This window comes from Acanthopagrus latus, chromosome 13 (assembly GCF_904848185.1).
Source record: "Acanthopagrus latus isolate v.2019 chromosome 13, fAcaLat1.1, whole genome shotgun sequence".
NCBI lineage: Eukaryota > Metazoa > Chordata > Actinopteri > Spariformes > Sparidae > Acanthopagrus > Acanthopagrus latus.
Window position 1 is genome coordinate 2,094,301 of NC_051051.1, and position 23,794 is coordinate 2,118,094.

Consider the following 23,794-nt stretch of genomic DNA (forward strand, 5'->3'; position numbering starts at 1 on the left):
GAATCTTTAATCTAAACTTTAATCTAGAGTTTGTTGGTTAATGGATGAAGAGTTTGAGTTAAAATGCCAGAAACGGTGAAGCGTGATTGTTGTGATTTCATCTGACATCTAATCAAAGCTCACTCGCCGAAATGAAGCGCAGATAATCTCTGCAAGTGAAAAGCTGGAACTGTGAAGTGATTAACAAACATGTTGGCGACTATTCTTCTGTTGATTAACTTATTAATATTCTTCATATTCTGATGCGCAGACTGTAAATATGGATCTGGTGTCTGTTGTTTCTGTTGAACGCAGCTGCCGACCGTCGTGTGTTACGGAGGAGAAACAAACAATCAAACCAGATTATAAAAGATCCAGCAGGATTGTTCCTCTGTTCTCCAGCATTCAGATGAAGCATCCGTCTACCTATTGTTTATGTTTCCCTCCATCCTTCATCACACACACACACACACACACACACACACACACACACACCACTTGCTTGTTTTCCCTAAAAAATGCTTCTGGATGGAAGAAAATAACTGATTCATGAGGTGGATTTCTTCCACAAAATCCACTTCGCTTTAATTATGTATGGCTGCACAGTGCATCGTAAGTTCAAAGGCGGTTTCCTAAGTGGATGTGCTTCTTCACACCCTGTTTCACTGCAGTTCAACGAACCATTCCTCCCCCCTTTTTCTTTTTTAACACCACAATATGTTGGAACGAATCACACCGCCCACACTCTTACTGCCGGAGCTCCATGAGCCTGATGAGGGCTGCAGAGCCGACACCTCCTCACATTCACTCCAGGAAAAAAAAAAAAAAAAAAAGAGGGGAGGATGTGTAAGCGAGGAAAAAAGGGGGGAAGGTGGGTGTGACAGGAGAGAAAAATGATGCTGATAAAAGCAGATAACAGAGTGACAGGAGGGAGCAGAGTGAGAAATAAAAGGAGGCGGTGACAGAGACAATAAAGCAGCAAGCGAAAGGCAGACGGAGAGCGAGCGATGGAGATCAAGGGGCAGATGGAGGCAGACAGACAGGCAGGCAGAGAGACAGACAGGCAGCAAACACAATGAGATATCAGTTGATGCATCAATCAATACCCCACTAAAGGAAGCACACACAACTATTTTTCATTCATCCTCCTGTTAGCCCTCTGGCTCCGTCTGACCCGCGGCACAAAGCTCCGTCCCTTCTGGTTTTAAAGATTATCATCTGCTCCGTCTACGCCGACGCCTCGCGCTCCAGCTACACGCATTAAAAAGAGCTATTAATATCAAATGAGAAAAAGTTCTAATATTAAATATATCTTATCTCGGCTGTAATAACGTGTAATGCCTTGAGGGCAGTTTGTTGATTAATGAAATTAATGAACTTGGTGACAGGGTGAGGCGGCGCAGAGAAAGTCTCATCACAGAAACACACAGAGGCTTAAAGGTCAGCGGTCAGATCGCTGCGGGAGCCATTACGTGTCCACGTCCGGCCGTAAAGGATCGTTTAACCATCGAACGCTCTCCATCAATTCTGTCTATTATAAAAACGTTTGTGAGCTGCAAGTTAATTAAGTGGCGACATCATTAAACAGACTCTGTGGATCTTCAGTATCGTGCTGGAAGACGGTCCTCAGTTTATGTTAGCGACTCGATTTCTGAACTAACGTTAGCTGCTGTTGCTCTCTGTTAGCAGAGAGGAGACGAGGCGCGTCCTTCAGACGGGGGCAGAAGATCCAGCGGCGTGAAACAACTTCAACCAACGTCCACAGGCTCACAGAGTCAACCGAGAGAGACGTTTTTCATTTTTCACATCACGTTACCATCCACTCACATGTGGCCGATAAAAAAGTCATTATCATCAAATCATTAATCATTAATTAATTAAACTCAAGTGGCGCCTTAAAGGTAAATCAAAGATCTCTAAAGTGTGAATCTAAACTATAGGGCTGCAAAACATGGCAGAAAAAATCACAGAAGAAACCTCAAGAATGTATCATCCTGAATTAGTTATAGAAAAAATGTTAAATTAACTGTTTTACCTGGTTTGTTTTTGACCTTTGTTTCTTTCTGTCTTTCTTCTTTGCACAGATTTCTTGTTTGATAAGATTTTATTAGCATAAATAATAATGTGATATTCAAACTGTTGTCTTGTTTTCAGTCTGTCAGTGAGCGTCTTTCTCAAGGACACAACATTTTGAAGTTGACTGTAATTTTCATTGAACAGTTGTTTTCCCGGCAGCACGTTAGAATCAGAACCAGGACCTGGACCTGTGTGTCCGGACGACAGGGACTCTGACTCCAGCTGTTGTTGGCTCACGGCGTCCTTGACTGTAAAAGTGTTTTAGATTCAAGATCGATTTAATTTTCCCGCAGGAGATTTTGTCTTAGATAAAAGGCTGCCACATAAAGATACATATCACATCATATCATATAAAACATCAGCCTTAACACTTGACATTGATCATTTTGACCCGTACAAGCACGGTACTCTTGTTCATCAGTGTTTAATATGACATCATCTGCTTCCTCTCCCTCCCTGAGTGGATAAGACATCGATCAAAAACAAAAATCAAACCATGGGAATGTATTATTCACCGCTGTGCTTTTCCTGCTGTGACACGTCAAAACGTCTTCTCTGAAAAGGGCCAATTTGTCAAACAAGAGTGGAAAACATTCTCTGCTTACATCTTGAAGATTTGCAGCTTTTCTCTCTTTTTTTGTAAGATAGTAAATTGCATATCTGCAGAGTTCAGACATCTGGACCCGACAAAACAAGTCGTTTGAATACATCACCGCAGGAGTCTGGCAACTTCTGACTCGTGGTGAGAATTGTGTTCTTTTAAAAAACACTTTTCCTTCACTGTACAGAGCAAACGGCAGATAATGAAGATATGTGTTGCAGCCATAAAGTCAGACATTACATTTAAAAATAAATTCATTCTCTCTGAGACCAAACAACCTCGAGCCTCGAGCGCAGATGGAAATGTGTCCTGCTGAAGTGTCTAATCCGCACGCAGCCCTCCACTTTTCATCGCATGTAGCGGCGTCCGAGTCAGAGATCGGCCCGCTACATAAAAATGTAAATGAAATATTCTCTTATCCTCTTCAGGCACTTTTGTAATGATGAAATTAATGAGGTGGGTGATGGCGTACCTGTTAGGGAAACCACAACCGAGAACTGGAAAGGTCACCGGTTTGATCCCCACGTGTCCGTGAGCAAAACACGGAGCTTCTCTGTCACCGTACAGTACATGGAATATTAATTATTATAAAGTCAAACACTGAAGCAAGTATAAGACAGCACAAGACAGAAGGGAACATTTGGTCTCCAGAAGAGATTTTTAAACCTCATGTTTCACCGCGTGGTGGACGAGACAACCAGAGTCTTCAAGAAAAACATAACAGTAGAAAAAATATGTATCACAGTTCATCATATAGAGGCAGGTTAAACAACAGAGAAGACTTAAACACAGAGGAATGATGAACTGATGGAGGACAGGTGAGCACAGACAGAGGGAGAGGAAAAACACAAAGACAGGAAGTGGAAAGGAAAACTAGAATAAGGATGTAATCTACAAAATAAAACATGACAACCTACAGAAGTATTACAGGTAAAATTTGCTAAAATTATAAAATGATCAACATGATCGCCAGAAAGACGTTTCAACAAAAACACAGAAAAGTTCAAACTTAATGTTTCTGTGTGTTGCAACTTTACGTTAACGCTGTGCTGATGCTCTGGTTAGGTTCAGGCAACACTTGGTTAGGATGAGGAAAACACCATAGTTTGGCTTTTTTGCCACTAAAACAGCTTGAAATGTCTCCACATATGGTACAAATGTGCGTGTTGCTTTTATAAAGTCTAACTCTGAATCTTATCTATAAACTGTAGCTGTTACATAAACGTACAGTACTTCCCTGACCTGCAGTCAGTCTTCTTCCTCTAAAAGCATCTCACTGCAAAATTCTCTTTTTTTTCGTGGAACAAAGAAACCTCTCGTAGCCGTGATCTTTGGGGAGTGAGCTCCCTCCGAGCGGAGCATCTGAGACGGGGCAGGATGTCAAGGAGACCGTGTTCAGGGGATTCGGGCTCTTGAGGACTGGCTTTCCGGTTGAGACGAGCGCAGCTACAGTAGTGTGGCAACACAGCACAAACACTCGGCTGTCGACATGCATCGCATCTCGGATGGAAACACAAACTGTTAAAATGCAAACCTGAGACAACACGAGCGTTTCCTCTCAGGTCAGCTGAGGTGTGCACACCGGAGCCCGGCTCCCTCCGAGCGGTGCAGGAGGTTCTGAGAGGTTTCGTCTGCTGAGGTCAACGAGCTGCATTGTTCCATATTTCCCAGGAACAAAGAACAGAACAAGAGACTCAGAGGACTGTGTGCCGCGCTCATGCTGCGTTTGTTTGTATGAGAGAATAGATTTCATTACAGATCTACTATTTTACATAAAGGTCGCTCAGATGGGACGACGAGAGCGACTCATTCAGGTGTCGTGTACGTCGACGACACCGTCATGGATCACTGAACACAACTCTGTAAACTGTCAGCTGGTTTGAGGCACAGTTCATTTTTTAATAATCACCAAAATGACATAAGTTACTATAAACATAACTTCAGAAATAAACACTGGCATTTTTGTCCAATGGTCCCAGAACATCATAATCTTTTTTGATGATTCTTATTGGATTAAAGTTATCAAGTCATGTTGACGGATGATTTGACGTCTTCAGTGTCATTGTTCATCTTCATGGTTTTCTAGATTTTATACAAATCATTTTTGTGAGCTCTCTCTGATCTGTGGGGTCCAACAGGCCGCTGACATCACAGTGCTTTCTGTATTGAATGGTAAAGTCGACTCACACGACAACAACTTTTACCACCATAAATCTTTAACATTAACTGGATCTTCTTAAAGATGTAAAATTCTCCTTCTTCTTGAAAGCTGTCATTGAAATTCAATATATGGTGTTTGTGTTCTTTTTATAATTGATGGTTTTATGAGTGAATAACTGTTTTTTGCTGATATCTTGAGTTTTCCCTTCGTCGAGACGTGATCGTGCTGCTTCCATCGATGCGCTGGACTTCAAAAATGAGTGACAAGGGCAAAAAAAAAAGCACCCAGACATGTCTTCCAATTATTATGTTTGAGTTTTTTATGCTGCACATACAGAAAAAAAATACAGAAATGCACAAAGCAAAAGACAGAATCTGTCTGGTCTGAACAAACACAACCTCCCTCTCGCTCTCTGAACTCATCCAGAGGTGAATGAGTTCCAAACACTTTGTACCTGAGCGTCCTCTGCAGCCTCCTGCATGAAAGCCCAGCAAGAGTTGCTGAATTTTCTCTTTACCGGGTTGAAAATTGCACCGACTTGCAGTAACAAAGTGAGCACTCTGTGCACTAAAAGGAAGAAATACCAGCCAGAGACGAGTTACAGGACGAGTTTCAGTACAAACATCACACATGTAACGACTGATTTGTGCAGATTAGCGTCATCTTACTTCCAAACGATCATCTCAAACCACAGGATCACACCCGTGTCAGCCGATTCGACTGGTTAAAATGAAACGTTTCCCATGTAATCGCGGCGGATCAGACCGCTCGGATGCTTCATTTGGAGACGAGAGATTTAAATCCTGCACGCTGTGAGATAACGTGAGAGTCTCCATGGTGACTTGGCCTATTTTTCAGAGGCGCGGGCTCCTTACAATCACAAAAAACATTCTTCATGGGAAAGTCGGGATGATAATCGGCCTCCATGTCATGTATTGTGTTTCCAGCTTTAGTGAAGATCAGGCCTTCTCTCAGGAATTATGCTTTTTAGAAACATCTGGGGGGCTTCGTGAGGCTAAAGGGTGTGACCGTCACAATAAAGGTGTCTTCTGTATGTAGAGATAGTGTAAGCTTGAATTTTTACTCCCTCTGCTGATTACTGGAAATGTGATTAAATAGCATCAAAAGTCTTTTTTCTTTCCCGTGAACACGCTCCACCAGCTCAGCAGCCAGAGAGACGACGCGTGTTCAGCAGGAGATAGATGCTAATTATGCTAATGTAGCCCAATTAAGGAAGGTCTCTATGGAGACAAAACTTCAAAGGTTTTGTCGGAGCACGCTGTCATGTTGGTTAGAGACGCCGCCCGGAGGAGAAAGTGCTCTCAGGGCGCAGACTCAAGTCAAATATCAGGTGGGTGAAGAGATGGAAAAATGCTTCAACAGCAGCGAAATGAATAAACATCACGGGAGCTGCGACCCGCGAAACCCGATCCTACGAATCAGACAATAACCAATCAATGAAGACGACAAATCTGAATGGATAATGTGAACACACGAGCGTCCACACACAAACACACACACACACACACACACACACACACACACAGGCAGACTCATTATGAATCAGTAATACGTCTCTGAGGAGACACTAAACATCTGGATTAGATTTGCTAATCAGCTCGAACTCTGCGAGATGAAGATGTTTCAAGAGAGGAAATATTATTAATGACGGGACCCGCCTCTCAGCACGCACACACACACACACACACACACACACACGCACGCACGCACACACACACACACACACACACACACACACACACACACAGGCAGACTCATTATGAATCAGTAATACGTCTCTGAGGAGACACTAAACATCTGGATTAGATTTGCTAATCAGCTCAAACTCTGCGAGATGAAGATGTTTCAAGAGAGGAAATATTATTAATGACGGGACCCGCCTCTCAGCACACACACACACACACACACACACACACACACACACACACACACTTAGCACACCTCGAAACAGTTGTTTACATCACAAGACAAGGTTCATTACTCTAATGTATCCACAGCTCTCAGTCTCCTGGCATTCTTTATGTTCCTGTGTATGCAGACAGCTGTGTGTGTGTGTGTGTGTGTGTGTGTGTGTGTGTGTGTGTGTGTGTGTGTGTGTGTGTGTGTGTGTGTGTGTGTGTGTGTGTGTGTGTGTGTGTGTTGCTGCAGGTTAGCACGTCATGTTGATGGATGACTTTAAATTCGAGTCTTCCTCAATTTATTAATTTTATGTTCGCGGTTCTGCTAAACTTCATTTCATCCAGATAATTTGACGTGACCTGCAGTATTGATGTTTGGTTTCCAGTCAACGTTCACAAAAGTTTTTGCATAAAATGTAAACTTTTGTTTTACACATTAACGGTATTTTGAGGAAGTGAAAGAACAACGTTTTGAAATGGGCTTTCCAGTGGATTATCTTTTGAAAAGGTTGTCTCATTTTTTTACAACGCAAAGGAAGAAATTTCCTGTTTAGCTAAACTGTTGTCATGTAAACCAAACTGTGTGATTCCACCGGGATTGTGTTACCTGACGTGTGCGACACTGTTTTGTTCTGTCCGCTTCGTATTCGGCTGTCAGGTTGGTCTGATGCTGCTGAGCTGCTCAGATTGGGTTCATTTCGTCATTTCACCCTGTTTTTTTAGGCTACGTGATTAGATAGTTTCATCATTTGTCTGTTTTAAGTGTGTTTATATTGTTAATATTTCCAGCGGCATTGTATCCCGAGTCTGCACAGGCTGTTTTATTAAAAAAAAGATGTGATGCACTTCACGTTCCAACTTCAGTCTGACTCGATCTGCGCTTCCATCAAAAATAGACTCGCTTCACGGACGCTTGTTAAAACGTGGAGCATCATCCAGCTCCAGTGGCCATTTTACTAATGCAACACAACTGAGAAGCGTCCGATGGAGTTTACAGGAGCTTCAGTTCTGATTATTATCAGCCGATATTCATTCTGTAAATCGTTTGGTTGGTATGACGGACCAACAGAGCATCAGCCTTTGTTTCTACAGTGCTAACATGCTATAGTCTACTGCAGTGAGACAACAGCGTCCCGTCGTCTCCCAGTCAGCAGTGGAAAAATATTAATACTGAAATGTTCCCACGTCACATGTCCATGCAGCCCGTCAGCAGCACCTGCTGTTACAACAGAATAATCCCAAGAGAAAAGTGTTCAGAGAGAAAATCAAAGAAACCAGAGTCGAGCAGACGGATAAAAATGATTTTTCTACTTGAGTGAGCAGATGGAAGACTTTGGAGAGCTATACGATTCAGTGGGGAGGGAGGACTGTGACTGTTTGATGTCCAGAATATGTCTTTTTATCAGCCTTGATGGAGGAGACGGTCAATGACACTAACAGTAAATTAAACGAGCGATACTGCTGCTGTACGGACAGCGAACACAGCGTGAGTGACACAGAGAGGCGGATCGATGGCGAGGACAAATGTTAAAGTGAGAGGAACCAACAGACGAGTGAGAAGTGGAGGGTCAGACTGGCCGTCCGCAGTCTGTCTGTCTCCTAATTGCTCCCATGGCTCAGCTTGTCAGAGCGGCAGCAGCCGAGAGAGGAAGGACTCCGTCTGAGGACACTCACTCGCTCTCTGTCTTCACTTTTTATCCTTCTGGAAACATCAAACAAGGATGAACAGATATTTACCGGCCACGTGAGACGCAGCTGCAGGAAGTTGTTTCTTTGAGTCTTAACGGCCTTAAATTGATCAAATCTGCACAGGACTTTAATAAAAAGATTACATTTCAAAATGAAAAATGCTGTGGATAAACTCTGGTTCTGTTACAGACTGCTTGGTTTTAACCTTGATTATTTGTCTGATCGGCTCCAGGTTTGCTTTTTGTGATGCTTTTACCAGAAAAACTGTGAACACACAACTCAGATGAACAGCAGTCTGCATTAATCACTAAAAATCATTTAAATAATTTAAAAGAAATCCTCTTTCCTGCAATCTTGAGAAATCCTTTGAATATTGCTTGATCAGCACCCGACACTAATTACTTTTTCCTCGGGCGATGGCCTAATTTTCCACCAAATTTTCCTGAAATATGCTTAAAAGTTTCTGAAATATCCGGCCGGCTGTGAAAAACAAAAGATGTGAGTGATAATTATGTTTCCGACCAACAGAAGCTGCGATTTGATCGGATCCCATCGCTACAAGACCTGCTGGGCTGTTTCCTCTCCTGCTCTGAGACGAGACGGATTTCTGAGGCAGAAATATGAAAACTGAAACAAATCAGCCTGCGTGTGAATATGTGTGCCAAGAGATGTAATGCTGTCAGACCGCTTTGCCATCAGTCAGGCTCAGAAATGCCTTCCAGCCTTGGCGAACGCGTGACAACTGACTTACTGAGTCCAACAATAGAGTTTTGATGCAGCCGCCGCTGTGATGTCATATAAAAGAAGACAGGATCGTCAGTCTCAGACTTTCTGTAATCACAATTCAGGGTTTGTCTTTGCTTAAGAATAAAAATCAGTCCTTATCTACTCGCCCCTCCATGCTGATGGAGAGTTAGATGAAGGTTTGCAGTTAACAAAACATTTCTTGAGCTTCGCGGCAGAAAAGGCGTTGCAGAGCTCTCAGACATCTGAAGAAGACGTGGACCTTCAGACCTCGTCTACAGATACAGTTTTTTCCTCTTCCGGTTTCAAAAAGTTTCTCGACCACACCAGCGATATAAATACATGTTTGCACCCTCTAGTTTAGCCACGTTAGCTGACAAGTCAACAAATTCTGAAAATCATGTTTTGCTCTGTAGATGAATTTTTGATTAAAGACGGCAGAAACTCAACTCAAAACCTCAAGTTCTGCCAGTTAATCACTTTTAATGTGAAGCTGCAGCAGTCGAGGGGAAAGTTTCGACAAAGTGGTAACATCCCGTCTGAAGAAGCTGCACACGTCCCAAACTTTATTCACGTCTCCCTCACATGCTGAACGGGTGCGAGAGATGATTTATGTTCATGTGTCACATCTGCTGATATTGACGGACGGTGATTGAATTCTGCCGTCCTGTGAGGTGCCGCCTGATACTGGATCTGAAACTAGAGGTAAAGCAGAACGGAGCCATCTGGACTCGTTGCCAGTATCACTCATACAGCAGCGACGTCCGTCTCTGTTGGGTCTGATGGACAGGATCTGTCTGTACGTCCGGCCCGTCTCACTGTCTGTCTGTGTGTCTCGTATGGCAGCTGACACAGCGGCACCTCTTTGCAGCGACAAATGACTCAGAATCGAGTCGGCACCGAGGCCTCTGGGACGGCGGACTGACCTGACCAGGACTGTTTGTGGTTCAGTGGAGCGTGAAGACAGACGTACGGGACCATCAGGCTGTACGCTGGTTCAGATCCTCTCAACATTCAGCCTGTTAGCAGCCTCCTCTCCATCTCTGTGTTACACTGATAACTGGTTCTCGCCCGTATGGAGCCAATTCAACTATCATATTAAGACGAGGCCAAAACTGATTATCAGTTTAACTAGGACGGCCAGTTACATCCTCTAAGTGTGTGTTTGTGCACACGCCAAAGCTGCAGGATCTGGGGATCACATCTGGCTCGTTCAGAGGCCAGTTTTTGAACAATAAGATGTCTGTGACTGTCAGCCAATAGGAGCTGGCACGGCTCTGTAACAGGAACTGTGAGTGTGTGTTGAAAGTGTTGTAAAATGTTTCCCAGAGCCGAATTTGATGAGAGAGTGCGAACGTGCTGCCGCCGGCTGATGGCCTGTTAGGACACGATGGAGAGAAAGAGAAGAAGAAGGAGAAGATGATGAAGCCTGTGAGCTGGACAGATGATGAGAGGACGAGAAGGCGGAGGAGGGAAGGATGATAAGCAGTCAGGACAGTTGCCAGGTTGAATCCCTGAACAGGTTAAAAAACAAACCCTCACTGCGGTTATCAATTACTCTCAAGCTGCCTTTGGGCAAAACCACAGCTGCTGAGCTGCAGATAATAATACTGCAACAACGATTACTGCGTTCCAGTCAGCTCAGGACCTTAAAATTTGTTCAATATGTGAAATAAAAGTATAGCCCGCAGGCTGACTGTCCATAAATGTAGTGATGTAATGCAGCTTCTGTAGTGTGTAAGTGAAGGATCGGCCAGAAGTTCACAGAGGCGTGAACACTTCTCACACTCCCAAAAGGAAAACTTAGTTTCTTGTAGGTTTTATTTATGACTGTTTGTCTTCTGACTGAAGCCTCTGAGGTCTGCAGCTCATGTCCACAGTTACGTGAGTGTATGAAGGTAACCTCCAGCAAAAAGATTTAGTCTTTATTCTACATCTGAGTGTGACGGCAAGAGAGAGAAACATCTCAGTCGCTTCTGGATGGATTGTCATGGATTTTCTTCCAGACGTTTCTGGTCCCTGGTTCTGGTTTCTGGTTCTTGTTCAAGCACCTCATTTTTTACCTTTTGGAGAACTTGAAACCTGTAAAGTTGGCATCTTATCTTCTACAGGATCTGAAGCATTTTGCTCTCCGTTTCTAATTACAATGACTCAGAACTGTTGGTATCGTGGGCTCAGACTTCATCAAGGATCACGTGATCTGAAACAGAACTTATGAGGCAGAACTAACTTGGTGGAAAACAGGTTTATAATAATGAAGTCGGCCTCAACCGACCTTTGTGTTTAACACTAATTAATGTGTGAACTCACTAAACTGAAATGGAAACACAGTAAACCTGCTATCAGGCACTCAGCATGTTAGCATTGCTATCATGAGTTAGCATGCTGACGTTATCATATGGCTCATATAGCCGATTCTTACATGTCGCACCTTTAAAGTAGCACTTAAAGCACAAATGTTCAGTAATTTGACTGATAATGTTTTTGTTACCTCTCTTACTTTTGCCGGACCCAAATTCATCACAGCCGGCTGATTAGAGTAAACTCATCAGAGTTTTCTTCAAACAACGAAAGCTGTTTGGATGCATTTGGCATTTGAAAATTCAAACAGGGGACAACTCAGATTCCCAAAGCTGAGGGCTGCTGTGAGATGTAAACAAAGACAGAATGCAGTTCAAAGATGTTCAAATCCATTTAGACCGCTGTTCAACTGAACAGAGTACAAAGACAAGATGTTTGATTAAATACACAGTAATTATGAACTTGATGCCTGAATAACAAAAACATTAAGAGGAGCCAAAGTGTCCCAATTATCAAGGAAAGTCAAAAAAAACTGAAACAATCAGAATGAAACACGCAGCAGTTTAAAAAGTAAAGATTTTCTTTAAAAACCCATGGCGACAGCCCGAGTCGACGCTCACTGACAAACACATTATCATCTCTGTTTTCACGACACCTGCTGTAGTCTGAGTGCAGCGGAGCGGTTTGGATGCTGCAGCTGCTCCCAGATCAGCAAAACAAAGCGCCGCGCTCCCCTTCAGTCCCTCTGATGTTCCCCCGCCTTCAGCAGCTCACAGAGTTCAGAGCATAATACTAGTGAAGGTAAATCGATTGTTCCCCACACTGCTCACTTGAATGTCGGTGTGTGTGTGTGTGTGTGTGTGTGTGTGTGTGTGTGTGTGTGTGTGTGTGTGTGCATCAGTGTGGGTGTTTAACAGAGAGCAGACGACAGCCATGAACACTCCCTACAATCACCGTACTATTAGTCATCCGTACAAAACAGGGAAGAACAATACGTGGAACAGGAGGCCTTGCAAGGTTCTCGAATCACAGCCGTAATTACCTCCAACCTGACAAACAGAGGAGGCCGTCTGTGGAGGCGGCAGATTGCAGCAAAGCTTTTATCAGACGGGGAAGTGAAGGTAATAATGGGATAATTGTTTTGGCCGATGGCTGCCTCTCCCGTTGTTACCTGCTAACTTCTGCTGGCATCAGGCGGGCTCGGCTTGGCAGCCACGGCGCTGTCATGTAGTCAGCATGTGTGTGTGTTTGACTGTGTGTGTGAGTGTGTGTGTGTGTGTGTGTTTGTGTTGGCATTTCGTCCGGCTGTGTGAGCGAGTCCCTCCTGCAGGAGTGGGCGTGTGCACGTGGGTTTGGAGTGCGTGCGTTTGGGCGAGAGGCGGCCAAGTTACACCATGTTTTCTGGACGGCGATCGTGCCAGAAGCCAAGCAGGACGACGCAAATTAAATTTCCCTTTCATCAATCTCACACACCTGCATCTCTCCATCCTACTGCGCCCAGACTGATCCAGTTCTTTGCAAACTAGTCCTTCCTCGTCCACGTCTTCATCTCAGAGATGCTCTTTCTTGCCGTTTCTTATTGTGGCAAAAAATGGAGGAGGAAGAGAACAGATGGTTCTCAGAAAAGGTCACGAGATTAATTTAAATGGAAAACGTTGCACAAACCTTTCATTTCATCCTACATCTGATATTCTGATTTTGGGGGGTTACTCACATTCTGATGTCTGAATCAGCTGTAACAATGAGTCAGATCATCTGTTTTTCCATTGAAAGGAAACATAATGAGATGAGTCATTTCAACATTTGACTTTTAACATTCACATCTTTTTTATGTTGATGTTAACCAGGGTAAGTTTAAGGAGACGTCACGGTCCAGTTTAGTTCAGAGCAGTGACAGTGTGACAGAAGCTTTCCGAGCCGGAACCAAAGTGCTTTTGTTGCCTAAATGGAGCCACAGACAGACTTTCTACGCCCACCATCCGCCTTGACCGTCACCCCGTCACAGAGGTGCAGCAGATGAACGTGCTGCTTCCATCAGTTGTTGCTGCTCCGCTCCGTTAGTGTTGTATCGTCTCGTGATGACATGAACAAACGTGTGGTCTGCTAAGAGACTATTCCACTGTGAACCGATTTTCTTTCCCATCATATAAAAACATAGTGTTTATGTGACAGGGAGTAAAAAGGGTTTATGATTTGGGTCCAAAGAACCCGACAGCAGGACATTTTTCAATTAAAAAACAATCTTGTAAAAACATTTAAAGTCAATACAACAGCAACATTGTTAACAATATAACTGACATTAAAAAAGGGACCAATAAAACAGAAAATCGCTGAGATGAGATTGTGTGACGTGTGGACCTGATATCATTTTATATTTAAAATCAACTGTCACCAGGGACTAATTCATCTCTGCAGAATGAATTTAATGCATTCCTAATTTACTGTAATCTTTTGTTTCTCTCAATGTAAAACCAGCGACATGAGACGGACATTTTATCTGTCAACAGTCTCACTGAGACCTGTGAACATTCAGGAGCTTCAGTCTGACTTTACTTTAGCCAGTTAATGAAACCAGCACTCCTCGGTTTGTTCATGGAACAAAACAAGGACCGCTTTTCAGTTCTGCTTCGAGTAATCATAAAGACAGAGGAGGAGGAGGAGGAGGAGGAGGAGGAGGAGGAGGGTGAGGGAGGAGGAGGAGGAGGAGGAGGAGGAGGAGGAGGAGGAGGAGGAGGAGGAGGGAGGCGGCGGGGGACAGAACAGAAGAGGAGGAGGGAAGGAAGAAGTAGGGGACCAGGACACGGGGAAGCAACGACACGTGAACCTGAACTAGGGAAACAGAGAGGGAGGAGGGATCTCTCCTGAGAATCCATCATCATATCCGCCCTACTTACACATTATAACTGTATTTCATATTCTTTGTTTCATTTTTATGATGTGATATTGGATTTTTTTGTGGATACATGCACAGATTTTCAGTATTTCCATGTAAGTAAATGAACATCAAGTCTCTCCTGAAGTCGGTTTTACAAAATGAGTTTTCCTACATGCAGACATATGATGGTCATAATCTGTATCCCTAATGCATTGTGGGTATTAACATGTCTCTAAAGAAAATCACCTATTTTTCCTTTTTCCCCATTTGCTCCCTTTATTTCTGCCTTCTCCCTGCAGAAGGATCATTCTGTGTTCACAGTAACACCGTCAAGGACGTGTGTGTCGGATTAAAAGCTGCAACTAAACTCCTGTCTTTGACAAAAACAAGCTGCGCAGCGTTTCAAAATAAAACGGGGGAGGAAAAAAAGCAATGCAGTAAGCAAAACCATGCAGGAGAGGAAGGGAAGGGAAGGAGAGGAGAGGAGATGAGAGGTGGAGAAAAGGATGGAGAGCTGGTAAGCAGGAGCAAGGCGGTGAGGGAGGGCAGATTAGAGAGCGTTTTACACTCTGAGCTCTTCATCCATCAACACAATCTGCAAAGCTTTGAAGAGAGAAGAGATATGCAAGCGTTTCATCCAGAAATGTTTGCTCGGTACTGCACAGCACTCTGAGTGTGTGTGTGTGCGTGTGTGTGTGTGTGTGCTCGCCTGCAGAATCAGCTCTGTCAGTCAAGCAAAGCAAGCGGTTCAGTCAGGCACCCAAAACCAACCAACATCACACAAAATCGCACACAGACTGAAATGCATTTCTGCCTAACAAAAGCTGACACGGTGTGGCGAGCCGGAGATGACAGCAAAGTCAACTGCGGCAACATTTTGGGCCGGCGCTGGTGAGCAGCAATCTCCGACCAGTTATCCAAGCCTTGCTGCAGAGTGGTGTGTGTGTGTTTTAAGAATGTTTCCTGATATGTTTCCCCTCCTGCACGTCTCCAAAACACATGTCAAGTGTTTCTTTGCTGATTTAACATCGCAGTCCTACTGTACAACACTGTGAGGAGAGGACATGGTCTTTTTTGTTGCCTTCTTTGTCGTCAAAAACCTGGCTCCAACATTACCCACAATGCAACTCAACCACTGAACCTAAGCTAAAGCTGGTGAGTTATTCTAGAAACAAAACAAAAAAAGAAACATCGATCAATAAATCCCATTTTCTGACAAGTAAAAGAAAAAAGATCTTGTGTCAGTATCCACTCGCCTCCTTCACCCCGTATGAGAAGATGGACAGGCTACCTGTCTATCTCACTACACACCTGCCGACCTGCCTGCACACACACTGCTCTTCACACTGAGCACTCAGTGTGTGTGTGAGTCTTTCACAGGGCCGGTGGATGTGTTTCTAAAAGATATTATAGTCACACAAGAGAGAAATTCAAAGAAAGCGTGCCAAAAACTCCCTCCTACTAACATGCTAGGTTAACAGCAGCTAACAATAGCCATGCTCATTGTTCACGATCATGATGATAATATCACGTGATTGAGACATGAGGTAGTTGGATACAGTTAGCGACGACAACGATGCGCCACAGCAGCCGAGTCTGTTGTTCAGCTGTTTGCTAACTCAGTAGCACAAAACACACAGAACCAAAGAACAAGTGAGCAGAGACGGACTGTCGTTCAGCTGCTAACCAGGTACCACAAAGCACTCAGCGGCCGAGCCAAAGAGCAGAACCACTGCTGCAGCATCAGACTCCTGCAGCAGCTAACCTCAGCACAGAGCACACAGACCTGACGTCTCACAAGTGCTAACTCTTATTCAAACAATACTGTAGTTAGATTAGGACTTTGTGCCCCTAGTCAGAAACACACATTGTCATCTGATTATCACACGTATCACGTATTTCAGAAGAATTCATATCACACACCTTGGCAGAAGAGGCAGGAGAAGGAGTGGAGTCCTTGTGATTTCAGACTTGGCTCAAATGACGCTGGCACACGTCCTGCTCAGGTTCTTTCCCCTCATATTCCTCAGATTCCTCAAATGTTTGTACACTCTGTTTACATTTCAAAGACACCGAGCTCGTCACTTCGCTTTTGAGGCCCGAGTGATGCAGCTTTCCACTTAACCTTTGTGACTCGCTCTGGCACAGCTTCAGCGTAGCGGTGTGTGAATATGTGAGCATGTAAACACAGTGTGTCATCCAGACAGATTTCACAGCCTCCTCTGGTGTCTGATATCTTATTCTGCTCTCCTTCACTTTGAGGGATCTTTCCAGACACCGCTACACTTCTCGTTTGCACACACGAACACACCTCTGCTTCAGCACTCGGTCTCTTTCTCGGTTTCCATGGACGGAGGTTTTCTTTGCTGCCGTCATGTGATTTCTCTTTGGTCTCCTCTGACATGCGACACCTGGACGATGTCGATGTTTTTGGAGAGGTAACTCGGTGATTCACACACACAGTTACTGTTTTGCCAGGGAGGATTAGTGGTGGAAGGAGAATTCAGTACTATAATAAAAATACTCCAAGTCCAAGTCCTGCATTCAAGATCCTAGTTGGGTAAGCAGACCAAGACTGGAAAGGAACCGGGACAACTTGGTCCAATCTGTCTTCATCTGTCCTAACAGTGTCCCTGCTTTGAGACAGAGGTGGCAAAAGTACACACACTCTTTAGTCAAGTAGAAGTTCAGATACTTGTGTGTACAAAGACGTTGGCAAAAGTAGAAGTATTGATTGAAATGTAGTCTGAGTATAAACATGAAAAGTAGCCCTCTGAAGGACATTTCTAAGTCAATTGTAGGTGCATTTCTAAACCAGACTGTCAGTTCAGCCTGGTCAAACTGATTTAATTTTGGTGAGCCGAGTGGAAATGTTAGATGAATAAATATCTTGCTTCTAATTGGAGCCAAGTATTTCCTCAACCCACATGCAGGAAATGTTCCGCCTGCAGAGCTGTCGTACTTTCAAACTGCAGATCGAGTGCAGAAGGTTTTCTGGAGGAAAACAATGATCCAACAGAGGTCCGGTTACCAGCCGGTAGCATGTTCCGATCCAGTACTAGTGCTGGAGAGAGCGCTGGACACATTCTTACCTTGAGTCTCTCTGACACCCCGTCAGTAAAGCTGATGGTGAACTCCTCCACCTTGGGAACCTTCAGCCTCTTCTTCTCTGTCTGGTACTCTGTACGAGTTTTCACCACCACCTGGAGGAAGAGAAACCATTAGATCAGTCACATCGTCGGGGAATCTGACGGCAGCGAACGGTGGATGGATGGATTTGTTAACTGTTAATACACCTCACAACAACAGACAGTAGTGTCAGGGATCTGGACAACAAGATGTAAAGGCATGTAAAAGATAAAGCAAGACAAATCAAACATGAAGACGAGAAAGCTGAGTGAACAGGGCCAGTGCGAGTTCCGTCAGTCACAGGTTTTATTAGATACCGTCGTCAATAAATGAAATACGATGTGCAGTATGAAGCCAACACAACGAGCCTGCAGGTCCAAATGCAAATCACAACTTTAATAACTCAACATCAGTCTTGTTTTTTCCCGTCTCAGTCAAAATGAGAATGTTGTAATGTGACAAATTCCAGGTAAATGATTAAAATGCAAAGTTTAAGTGCTCTCTGCATGTCTGATGTAGTGTTTGACTGTATGGACTTATTCAGTGTGGTTTTATATTTACAGATATTGCACTTTGCACTGTTCAAAGTGTGGAAGTTTTAGTGGCACCCAGCCTTGATTGTGACCAACTAACCCTCCCTCAACTCATCCTCAACACAATAAACAAGAAAGAGTCGGTGTTTGATTTGTCCGTTGGTGGACTATTAATATTTCTGCCATAAGTTTTTTATTGGATGAAACATAAGGTGCTCATATAAAACCAGAACTGTAAATATACAGTATCAGTGAGTTTACTGTGAGTTCATGGACTCTCTTTTTGTTTTGGTGTAAGATCAAACAAAGATAAATCACATCCAACACGGCTACAAACTGTCCTGCAGCAAACACCAGGACCGAATCTGTGAGAGCTCGGCTGTACTTTAATAAGGTCCGCTGCTCAGAATCCGAGAGCCTCGATCCGAGGGGAAAACACTGGGCTTTGTGCCGGCAGCTAGATGGAAAAACAAAGGCAGGGCGCTCCGGCTCTGCCCCAGTACTGTCAGTCTAACACTCCTCAAGCAAACAGGTTTAGAGGGCGAGGAGGGACACGGGGAAAAGAGACAGAAACTCCTAAACTCTGACAAAGATCTCAAGCAGCTGTAAGCGTTCTGACCGCCGTCGGTCAGAAGCACGGGACAGTCGGGGTGAACTGGTGGTTCAACAGAACGATGGACAGAGGTGAGAGATCACCGTCTCCTACCAGACTGTCCACTAACCCTTAATCAGCAGTAATTCTATCCCAAACATGATATTTTCCTTGTCATTATGAGCCCAAACTAACCAAATCTGTTGCCAGATCATAAAATGGATCTAATTTTCCAACGGTGATTCATAATTTTGTTTGATAGGTGTAGACAAATTATGTGCTGCCGATGAGGGAGTCACGTCAGAGAAGGGCTTCAATCAATCAGTGTGGATGTCAGTAACACAATAATCTAGAGGTTATGAAAACTGAGTACTCCTCCAGACCAGCTGTAGTCAAGAACACCTAAACCGAGACCAGGTCAAGACTTTAAGAGGTTGAGACCAAGTCAAGACCAAAGCAGGACAAGACAGTGACAAGACCAAAACTCTGAAGTGTTGGGAGAAGACCCAGTGTCCTGCTGTGGTTAACTGCATTTTCTTAGGTTAGCATCCTCGCCAGCTTCAAGCTTCTGAGGCTGAACACTGCTGAGTTATGGACATGTGGTGCAGAGATGAAGACTGTTTTAAACCTGACTCATGAATATATGTAGATTGTGCCGTAACATTTACAACCTTTATTAACTCTTCCTCATTTTCTTTGGCTCTGACTTAACTGAACAGCTGCTAGTCACCAGGTTTCATCTCGTCACTGCTCTTGCCTAAAGAAGAAAGCGTCCCTGCTGTTTTGTGCGTTGACTGTATATTAACGCAGGCCGGCGGACGGCGCGGATACAGAGGAAGGTGTACAAATGACAAGTCTGAGGAGAGGTTGAATGGAGAGAGAGAACAATGTCTCAGTGTCCTTGTGGCTAATTGCTCTGCCTCTGAGCAGCTCTCTGTCGCTTTGAGACAAAGCCAGGAACTGCTGTGCACACAAATGGGCTCCACTATCTGAATAACAACGCTGTCAGCTGACTGTAGAGAGCTCTTATCTAAGCGTTGAAGGCCGCAGTAGGTGTACTGACTACGGTGCGTTTGATTGGACCCCTGAGGCTTCCGGAGCCTCGCGGCGTTCGGTGCAGCAGCACCCGGCGTCAGGCTTGTCATAGTCGTAACTAATGTCTTCATTTCGCCTCAACTTTCTCTTTCTCTGACTCATTTCACAACAGCGTGCTGCTGAGGGGCCTCTAGCTTCAAACACTGCGGCGCTTTATGTTGCTTCATTACTCTCCTCCCTCTCGTACCTCTCGCTCCTTTATTCCATATTACCCAATGAAGGGCCGATCAATCAACGCTGCCTCATTTACACGGCCCCTTAGCGATCAGCAGCTCATAGAAATCTACTGGACAAAGTGCCACCTTCTCTGATTAGACAGGTCCGAATACTTTGTGAGAAACCATTAATATGTGGACAATTAAATCTTGTTTAACAAAGCCTGGTGTGAAAAAAAACCAAAAAGAAAACATCATATAAATGATGAAGCCATCAACAGTCGTGACAGAATCAATGAAAATATAATTAGAACCGGCTTTCTTATTATTCCACCGAGGTCGCACTTCATTTTTCACTTGTGATTTCTCGTGACAATCTATTAGTTTGTTTTCTGCGCAGCGTGACTTTAGAGATATCATCATCAGGTGTTCAGCCCACGACGTCGGTCCGGACTGACATCTCACACCTCTGGATTGCCACGAGGATCAATCTGACTTTTCTGTCATCAAGATGTTGATCCATCGATTATTTTAGTGATTTAATGATCTCGGTTCCAGTTTATTAAATGTGAGGATTTGATGCTTTTGTTTGTCGTTCACTGTACGACAGTAGATGAAAAGTCTTTTGGTTCAAAGAAATGATCTGAGTTTGTCACTTTGTGATTCATTTTGTAGATTATATCCTTGTGCGTCATGTTTTACTCTCCACTTCCTGTCTTTGTTTGTTTCCCTGCTATTAATCATGAAAACAATCATCCATTTACTCACTGATGAAAATAACAGTCCGTTTGGCAGCTTTTGGAAGGATGGTTTTGAAATGTTTTACATTCATGTCCACCACGGGTGTGATGTCACTGTCTCCTGTTAACTACCTCGACTATGGCAGGTTACCAAGGTCTTAGTTGTCCACAGTTTGGTCCTTACAGTTTGTCCCGGTGCTTCCATGAGCAAAGGACAGAAGCATTTTGTTTTTATTGTACTTGATCCATCACTACGAGGAACAGCACAAACACTGAGTCCACCCAGAGAACATGAGATGGTTAATGGCAGGATAAATCATCTGCAGCAGGACGGTGCTGAACCTCAGAAATCCTGAGTTCTTCCCCCAAAACTCCAGCGTTGGTTAGTGACCACGTTGACGGATTTCAAGATATTTTCCAGGAACTTACTGTTTCTTCATACTTTATACTGTAACTGTGAAATACATTCAACCATAATTTCTCTCAGAGAATATCATTAAAATGTCCAGTTTCACTGTGACTATTACCTCATAGTCTTGTTTTCTTCTACTATACCTGCATTTTAGAACCAGCACGAAGCAGTTTTATTTTATTGCTCCCTGATAATACAACACAATGACGGCTGACTGTATTATAACAAGTTATCTTCTGACTCTTTGATTTCCACTTTTATCCATCTTGCAATTTGCTTTTCTTTTAACAGCCTCATATCATGACTACTGACTTGAATGAATTAATTAATTTCCTCTCTCACTGTGACCTTTTAATATGTCATCAAGACTGACAGCGACTTCTACATCAGTAACAGGAAGTTAAATGTGTCCAGTACACACAATAAAAGCACCGCCTCAATTTCCTGTGAAAATTTATTCAAAGATATTCAGTTAGTCATGTGTATTTTAACGAGACGTCTTGATTCACTGTGACCTTTTAATATCGTCATAACTGATGCAGAGTCACTTTTAGATCTGGAATCGAAATCCACAATTTACTTCTGTGTGCTGTGATAACAGCTGTGAGCACTGTGACGCTGGATGTTTAAATCTAATGGACTCGATGTATAAAGCACTTCAGAGCTTTTTCAGTTGTATATCAGAGTGAATGAGCAACAGTTTGCATGATGCAGAAAAGCAAATTTCAGAAAAGTCCGTTTTAGTTTGCTACTATCTCTCCGTCTGTCTTCAGTCACTGTAGGGTTTTTTTTTAATTTTTTGATTTGATATTCCCTACAGAAGATCTGTCAAAACTTTTCTTCCCCGCCCCTTCCTCCCCATGATGTTATTCTTCAGACCTGTTATCACGATGATTGTTGTTTCATTTTTTAATCCCCAAAGACTGAGCTGCGAGAGAGTTGGGCTTTGGTGCAGTTTCCGCCTTGAAGGCAGCTGCAGACATTTTTTTTGACACATCTGATTCTCGTTTTTTTTTCCTTGTGAAAATAACAGTGAATGAATTCCACAAAAAAAAAAAAAAAATTAAAAAGCAGGGGGAATCCATCTCTGTGGCAGCTCGATTGGTACAACATGAGATCTAACAGGATGAAGCGATGATATGATCAAAGGTGAGAGCTGTTCAGTCGACTCATCGTCAAGTGCTTCGATATTTGGTTGATTTAAATCAGGCACCCCTGCGGAGACTGAACAGAAATGAAAATTGATTTTAAAAAAGAGAGAGATGGGCACTATTTGGAAATCAGAGTCCTGTTGTCTCATGGATCTGGTTAGAAATATAAAATGTAGACTTTTATTTATGAATATTATTATTTCAGAGGATATAATTATCCAATAACACTGGCGTGGGCATCTGAGGGCACCTCGCAATTCAGTTTAATTCTGACCGAGGAAGCAGATGATGTTGTCTGGAGAAAGAAACAGAAAGGGGAGGCGAGATGGTGAGAACGAGGCTACACTCAGATCACATCAGGCGGTGCAGTGTAAACAGTGGTCTTCAGATGCAATTCAGTTGAAAGTATTCCATTTTAGCTGCAGTGGTGCTAACTGCAGGGAGTCTCCCCCCCCCCCCAAAAAAAAACATAGCCAGCTGCTGTGAAAAAGATGAAACGGACTTCAACTTCTGGAGAAACACAGCCTGATGTCACGATGTGTTGGCCAATCACATCAGCTGGTGATCAGTCTTGTGTTTTCACTCCCTGTTGTTTTTAATCTGTTGATGAGGACAAACAATCACTAGTACAACCAGCCAGTAGCACAACAACACGTCACACACACGGACCGTGGAGTGACACGCTGCCTGTTTTGGTCTGAATGTACCTGTAACATGGACAATTAAAGCAACACTGTGTGATGTAGCAACCACCCACCACCCAGCACCACCCACATGCCAACTTACACATCAATTAACAACAATAGGAATTGTTTGGAGTCGTGCTTTCGCCCACCTGACGAACCCTACGTTCACAATATTTTTCTTTTGGCCTCACCAACAATTTCTGGCTCTTAAGCTGATAATTCTCGGCTGTGTTCCCCAACTAATGTGTCTGTAAGAGCCTTTTTTTCTAAAAGCAGCAGCCTGCTGCTTCTGAAAATGAATTAAAACCAAACTATGAGCTGAGATATAAATATATATCTAAAAAAAAGATGATAGGAGCTTAAAAATATAAATAAAAGCTTTATACCATTAAAAATAAACATAATCACTGGGCTCAAGCCCACTGTTGGCTCTCTCTTCATCCAGGTAAGTACGAGCGTTTATTTGCATTCTCCTGACATCTGCGGTGTAAATCGATATCCAGCCAGTACACAGCCAGAATAAAAACCAGCAGGGCTCAGAGTCCTGAGGAGAGACCTGAAAACCAGCCGACAGGCACCTCTGCAGTGTTGTTGGATCACACAGTGTGTTGGATACAGAGCGGCATGGAGAGGAGAAATATGAAGTTATGATGTTACTGAGTCCTACTGATCTATTTTATGTTTCCTACAAATGTTCAGTTGCAAACATGTTGGGCTCGATGTAGCTGGAGACTTTGTATTTCTAATTTCTTTTTCATATGTCATGGCATCACATAGACCAATAAATGGACAGCCAATCAAAAATATGTGTTGAGATGTAGCTGGAGTTTGGTGATTACACTGCATTCAGCCACTTTCAATACATCTACAGGTCAATTTTCAGCCCATTTAAATAGGAATTCAGTCAAATAACAAACCCAGAGCCACTGAATAAAAACTTACCTATATTAGAGTGA

The 23,794-nt window shown here is 43.4% G+C and overlaps 1 protein-coding gene across 1 annotated transcript in view; it reads right to left on the minus strand.

Moving 5' to 3' along the window:
• nsg2 (neuronal vesicle trafficking associated 2) overlaps nucleotides 1-23,794 on the minus strand; it is a 39,364-nt gene that overhangs the window by 9,904 nt on the left and 5,666 nt on the right. Inside the window, exon 3 of the mRNA XM_037120236.1 lies at nucleotides 17,438-17,548. Within this exon, the coding sequence (XP_036976131.1) occupies nucleotides 17,438-17,548 (111 nt within the window). The remainder of the gene's footprint in view (nucleotides 1-17,437; nucleotides 17,549-23,794) is intronic.